Below are 7087 nucleotides of genomic sequence, written 5' to 3'. Positions count from 1 at the left end.
ACATCCTTTCAATATTCTCATATATCTTTCAAACGGATACGTATACCTCATAAATATCCAACCACACATCTTAATTTCTGTCACCAAATGAAATATTAAAAAAAAAAAAAAGATGTGGAGAGGGAGGGGGGGCGGGGGGGGGGATACATTTCAAATTGACACAAAGTAGCAACCATATCAATCTCCAATACATCTAGATCAATAACTTTACTACAAATAGCATTGAAAAAGAAACAAAGTTTTGTTACTACTTGTGTAACATGTTTCAGTAAGATGTTCTGAATATCTATAGGTAACATATGTTGCATTAATACATGACAGCTATGAAACTTCATGCCCACCAACTTAGGTCCTTCATTGACACAAGTTTTTTTAATATTCGATAAATAATCAGAAACCTTCACACCATTTAAAAAAGCACAAAAATTTATTTTCTCTTTTTTGTACAAAGTATGACAAGTTGGAAGTAATTATGTCCGCTTTACCAATTCTTGTGCTGCTAACTTATCTCGTATTCTCATTTCAATCATATCATTTTTAGCATTAATACCATCTTTTGTCTTTCCCTGAATGTTCAACTGTGTCCAAATAATGTTGTCACAAACATTTTTTTAAAAACATGTATCACATCGGCAGTGTCTAATTGATAAATTCTCCCAATATGATAAATCTCAAAGTATAGACCTCTTCTTCCAAAGAGTCTTCTGAGTAATTACATTACAACAACACTAACATATTATTTTAATTTAACTACAGTTTAACTTGACAATATACATTCAATGTATGACAATAAGTTTATTATAGCAACACAATATCATTTTTTGGTGAAACCACGTACAATATTATTCACATGTATTAGAATCACATAGCAAAATATTTCTATATTTTTTAATACATTTTAATAAGAAATGAAACATTGCCTATATAATAACAATATTTTCACTTTAATGCATGGTTGAAAAAATCGCTAGGCGCTCCACGGGCGATCGGGGAGCGCCTAGCGCATTAATCGACGCCTAGGCGCCAATGTATTTTTTTATTTTATTTTTTATTTTTTAAAAATTATTTAAGTATTTTTAATTTTTAAAGACTAATAATTATAAATTATAAATTATATAATACTTTAATAGTTAATACTAAAATACTAAATATTAACCTAAAAAATATCTAGAGTTTGTACAATTTAGGATTATTTTGCTCAAAACGATATTGTTTTGAGTGAAATAACTCATTAAAAAAAAACAATAGTTAATTGACCGACTAGGCGGCCTAGAAGGTCTAGGCGGCGCCTAGGAGGCCTATGTGGTGTTTAGGCGGCCTAGGTGGAGCTTAGGGGGTCGCCTAGCTGGCCAGCCGCCTAGACCACAATTTAAGATGATACGCTAGGCAGTCAACCGGCACCTAACGCCTAGACAGGGATTAATCGGCTCCTAGACAGGATTTTTGCAACATTACTTTTATGAAACTTAAAGCTTATAATAATATTTTCACTTTTATGAAACTTTAAGCTCCCTTTCAAAAAAAAAAAAAAAAAAAAACTTTAAGCTTATAATAATGATGTCGAAAAAAAAAAACAAAAAAAAACAACTGTTCTAAAGCTTGGAGACATAACAATGACACGCTGACTTCCTAACAGATCCCTCTTGATAGAACGCATCATGAGTCAGACTTTGTGAATAAATTTCCAAATGACAACTTAAAGTACAAAATCTTACTATGATAGAAGGAAAACAAAAATGTGATTTGTTACACCTGCAGCATGTAAGGATGATTACGAAAAGCTTCTCCCTACAATACATATTCAGTCTCCAATTGCCAAAAAAAGAGAAAATGAAAGAGCACTTTGAATACAATCAATGACAAAAAAGAGGGATCTTGAATTAAGTTAGTGACTTTCTAATTATCCATAAAAACTTGAACGATGATGTCATGATTCCTCTTCCTCACACGCTTCGGCAGCAGCTATCTTAGAATCCAAATCGTTTATTAACTCACTGCCCACAACCTGTGCTTTATTTACCATGTCAAGTATGTCGGCTGGATCTAAACCCGCGCCACCTCGTTTAGTCAACCCGCACACATGACCTTCCCTGTTAACTGAAATAGACACCGCTGAGCTCATTTGAGATTCCTCTTCCGAGGTCGCATCTACAATGCAGTGCCTTCCAACCTGCAAATTTGTTCAAGGGAATAATGATGATGATGATGATGAGAGATAACTTGAAATCAAAAGTTTCGGTTACCTTTGTCAAAGTGACTATAACTGGGACACCACTAGTGTCAAATTGGACAAATTCTTCATCGCTCACGTCAACTTCTGGCTGTTCATTAGACGAAGGATCTGCACATACTTGGACCCTTGGAATACATGTATTGCTCAAGGCAGCCTGGACAACAATGCAAAAATGCAATCAGCCCTTTAGACTGAACTACCTAATCTGTCATTTCCAGTAAAGTGGTGCGCAGAAGCGCTGCAATGCCAAATGTGTAATTCTGTTGCATGATTATTCTTTACATTATTATTTAAAAAACACTAAGGGTGTGTTTGGTTCATGGGTTTACACACCAGGAATGAGAATCAAAATTATAGTTATTGTTTGGTTGACAACTATTCAAAACACAACTATGGAATTTGATTGCTCCTTCAATTGAAAACCACATTCGCTAAATAAAAATGGTTATCATTTCATCTTATCCCTTCTCATCTATCACCTCCCGATCTGTGCCTCCTAACTACACCCCGTAAGATTTTTGTTTTGATTTTTTGTTCATATTGGTGCTTTGGATGTGTCATTATATTAGAATCAATTGCATTGATTTTTTGTTTTCGTAATTTTAAAACCTTTATTCCCATTATAGGGTTATACATAATCAAACACACACCCAAAAAACTCACCAAAACCCATTACCATTACCAAGTATTTGATTCCTATTCTGATTCCCATGTGTGAACCAAACACACCCTAAATTTGTCAAATAAGACAGAATTGGTTTTTTTTTAAAAAAACTGTTTCTTTTATCAGTTACACTTTCTAATTAAATAAAAGAATGAAGGAAAACTGAGTATACCTTAATTGCAGCACCAAGGGCATCGAGTATATTCCCATCTGCACTGACCACAAGACCATCTATGTATAGATCCCAACAAACTTTTCCTTGCACAACTGAGAGAGATGAAAGATCAATTGCAGCCCCTGCAGTAAAATTTAGAACTATTAGATTAACATAACAGAAAAATACGAGCAAATAGTTCTGGCTCATTGCCCTGCCCTTTCCTGTGCTTGATGCCATTTACGAGACCAAACATGGTAAGGCATCTCATGTTGGTTAATGTATACATACCTGCCCCACTTCTTCCACCAAGCAGACATCGCTGAAGAGCTGTTGAAAGTTCTGCAGACAACTCATCACCCCCTCTGCCCTAAAGGAAATGGTAACAAAAAGGAAAAGCTTGACAATGTGAAGAATGAGGGAAAAATCAACATGAGTACGGTGTTGCATCAAATTCAACAGTGACTAACATATTGAGCAAATCACTAATAACATATGAACATGATTCAACATCAATTGTTAGTTTTTATTTAGACATGATTCAAAGTCAATGAAATTGATTTATGCAAACCTCAAAAGTTGGCTCTGCTGTGGAACTGCAGTCTACATAAATAAAAACCCTTCCCTTGTCGGGGTGAGATGGATTTGGTTTTCCAAGTTCAGCCTGCAAACAGAAGAACAGACAGCATAAAAACCAAGGTTTCACCCCTAATAAATAAATTAAAAGAGTAAACCACAATTTGTAGAAATACTCTGTAATTAACTAACAGTAATTCATTCGAAATGAGAAGTTATTCCTGCTCAGTCCAACAAAGTACCTTGACACTGGCAATGACATCAGTTGCGCCCATCTTAACTCTTGCTGAACCACTTGCCTTTCAGAGAATGAATAAATTATGAAATTACATGTCAGGTGCCTTACATGAATATATATATATATATATATATATATATATATATATATATGGAAAAGAGGAAAAACTTACTGTAACTGAAATTAGAACTACAATACCTGAGGGATGACCCCAATTTCAACATAAATGAGTCGATAAGCTAATCGTTTCCGACCATCTGTTCGCAAATCTTGAGCAATACCACCTTTAAGGAAGTTCTTTTCTCCTACAGATAACCCTACCATAGCTGCAGGTCAAAATCACAAATGTAACAACTTGATGGTGTTAATTATTCAGAGCACATCATGCTGTAGTACTTAATAGCATTAAAAGCATGTTACAAACTCTGTAACATTCCCATTCTTAAGGAAACAAACCATCCTGACAAAAAAGAAATTGGAAAAACATTTTATGTGATAGCCACTTTTCAGATCATATTGCTATTAGGGCACAACAAAATGATGTTTTGGTAAATATTTAAATTTTAAGCTATTGAATAGTAGAAACTTCATGCAGTTTAAAGAAAAATACCTAACATAGCATCACATTAATGGCAGCATAAAGTTGATTATAAAGTTTGTCAAATTACTCCCTTGTGCATTTTATAAGGTACAGATTGTAAAGGCATCCTTTGAGTGCATATAAAAAATGATGCACAACTTTAAACAAATGGACAAAATCATTTCCCACATCACCTTTCACTCTTTCAGTACCCAAAAAATCAGACAAACACCTAACACAGCTTTCTTCCTCAATGTCGCTGAACTAACAGAAGTACCACACTTTTTCCACAGCTTTTCTTTTACAACTTCTACTGTTATCTCACCACTAAGACAAACTTAGCATGTCATATATATTGATTATAAAGTGGCTCAACAAAATCTATGAAAGAAGAGGCAGCAAACAAAATCTGTCAAATTAATACATATATCCTCTGAGATTCTGCTGAAAATTATGCTTCCTTCTTTAAAAACTGTTATATGAATTAAGATTTGTTTGTCATATGAATTGCATCTAAAACTTCCTATTCTTCACAACCAGTTGTGCTATGCAACACACAAACACATATATACTTCTACCATCTAACTACTTAAAGTAAATTCAAATATTCAATTAAGACTTATTTTCCCTTTATCCATATACTTCTGTTAGCACCATATCTTCTCCTAAAATGAAGTTAAACATTTCATTTCATATTCTTAATTTTAGTGCCCACTCTACTGCACAATTACTACTACAGCTCAAATTTAAACTAAAGTTGACCTTAAATCTTGGAGCTTTTATTGATTCACCTTAAAGTTGAATGATTTCCCGACTTTCATTCTTTCTTATGACTGATTTCAAAGCTAATTAGAAGATAATCAAAATGGCCAATTGTCTAAGGCCCTACCTCTAATGTTATAAACACAATACTCCAATTATTCATCCATGAATTTAACACAAATTTAATTTATGTATAGCTAAGGAGAGAAGAGTTTCGAGTTTGAGAGAAACTACAAGGTGCAGAGAAATAATTTCCGGCAAAGATGGCACATTTGGCTTCCCTAGCATGCTTGGAGGCTGTCTTGAAAATTCTCTATACAAATCTAATTATCAAATCTATGCTTGCATAGCTAGTACTCAAGGAGTACAATAGAAATGGCAATGGGGCACTGCCCCTAAATTCCCACCCCATTCCCTGTTCCCAGCCTGTTGGGAAAAGAAATCCCCTCCCCATTACATTCCTGCCGTAGTGAACTATCAAGTCAATATGGGCTGGCGGGGTGGGCCAAAAAAGCCCGCTCCTTGGCGGGCCTGGGTTTTACTGGCCCAGACCGCCCCACCCCTGGCCCCGGGCCTAGGCAGGCCCCAGCCACACCACCCCCTTTTTTTGTTCTTATACATATATCATATATTGTGTCATTTATATCACCTTCTAGGAGTCTCCTACTGCTTTACATTATTCCTTCACAACAATGCTATATAATTAAATAAACATGAAACATAACAAGACTTCATTTCAGAAATAAATATTGATCACCCCAAAAATGGCCAGCCCGTCCCGCCCCGCCCTAGGCCTGCGGGGGCCCGCCAAATCCTACCCACCCTCTTTTTTTTTTTAAATACTAAGTAATAGTTTTGAAGAAGATAGTTCAGAACAACAGAATTAGTTCATACTATATTGAAATTCTCTGGTTCAAGATATTTCATCATAAGTATAGAATTCAAAAAGTAAGTTACTGGTATAGATTTTGCTAAATTGATTCCCCTTTTATGATTAGAATGCAACTGATAGAAGTCAGCATCTCGATAAAAATAGCAATCAATTTAATTTGCTGTTCGCCTGTTCCAGCAGTTCAAAATGACAAAGAGAAGATATGTTTGCACAAAGCAGTCCAATAAATATAAATTTCAATTCACAAATATAAATCAACTCCTAAATCATACATCACGCAACCCAAGACCTAGAACTACAGGGTACAGCCACCTTCAATCAAGAGACATATTACTAACTGTAAACTACTAAACTACGGTCTAAAAAAAATCAGTAAACTACTACTGTAAGTCTCAAGTCTGTAAACTACGGAGTACTAAACAGTCTAAAAAAATATATAGAACACTGCAGTCCGCCAACACTGGAAAAAAAAAAACTAGCAATTAAAAAAACATTCAATAACCTGTGAAGCCAGCTGACTGCGTCGCCGGTGCGTCTTGGACTCTTGGTCTGCGGTGTCGCTGAATCCGGTTGGGCGAGTGGGCGGAGTGGCTGCGTCGCCGGTCGCTGTGAGAGGTCGCCGGTCAGCGACTCGCCGTCTACCGTCTAGGGTCGTCGCTGCTGGGAATTAGAGAGAGGGAGAAAGCGAGAAACGGCAGAAGAGGTGGGATTCTGGAATTAGGGATTTAGGGTTGGAGAATTGCGGCTGGTCTGGGGGTGGTTCTTTTACTTCTTTAATCTCTTTATTCTTTATCTTTATTTCTTTTAACTGAATTTTTTTTTTTTTGAAAGACTTTTAACTGATTTTTTAAAAAATAAAAAATAAAATAGGCGGGAGCCCGCCGGCCGGCCCCGCGCTAACCTGCGGGTTAAGCGGGATAGGCTAAAAAGCACTCTAAAATGGGCTTCTAAAACTCGAGCTCGCCTTGCCCTTTTGATGAGGCGGGAC

At 35.9% G+C, this 7087-nt stretch overlaps 1 protein-coding gene across 1 annotated transcript; it reads right to left on the bottom strand.

The window, feature by feature from the left end:
- Positions 1-1669: 1669 nt before the first annotated feature.
- Positions 1670-6865, bottom strand: LOC116006006 (exosome complex component RRP42). The gene is made up of 8 exons (XM_031246250.1): positions 6602-6865; positions 4064-4191; positions 3870-3926; positions 3623-3715; positions 3343-3421; positions 3070-3194; positions 2244-2387; positions 1670-2170 (listed from the first exon to the last, which is right to left on the bottom strand). Exons 2-8 carry the CDS (start codon positions 4187-4189, stop codon positions 1928-1930), a joined length of 867 nt encoding a protein of 288 aa, XP_031102110.1. The 5' UTR covers positions 4190-4191; positions 6602-6865; the 3' UTR covers positions 1670-1927.
- Positions 6866-7087: the final 222 nt, after the last annotated feature.

This window comes from Ipomoea triloba, chromosome 15 (genome assembly GCF_003576645.1).
Source record: "Ipomoea triloba cultivar NCNSP0323 chromosome 15, ASM357664v1".
Lineage (NCBI taxonomy): Eukaryota > Viridiplantae > Streptophyta > Magnoliopsida > Solanales > Convolvulaceae > Ipomoea > Ipomoea triloba.
This window is presented reverse-complemented; position numbering and strand designations above follow the sequence as displayed.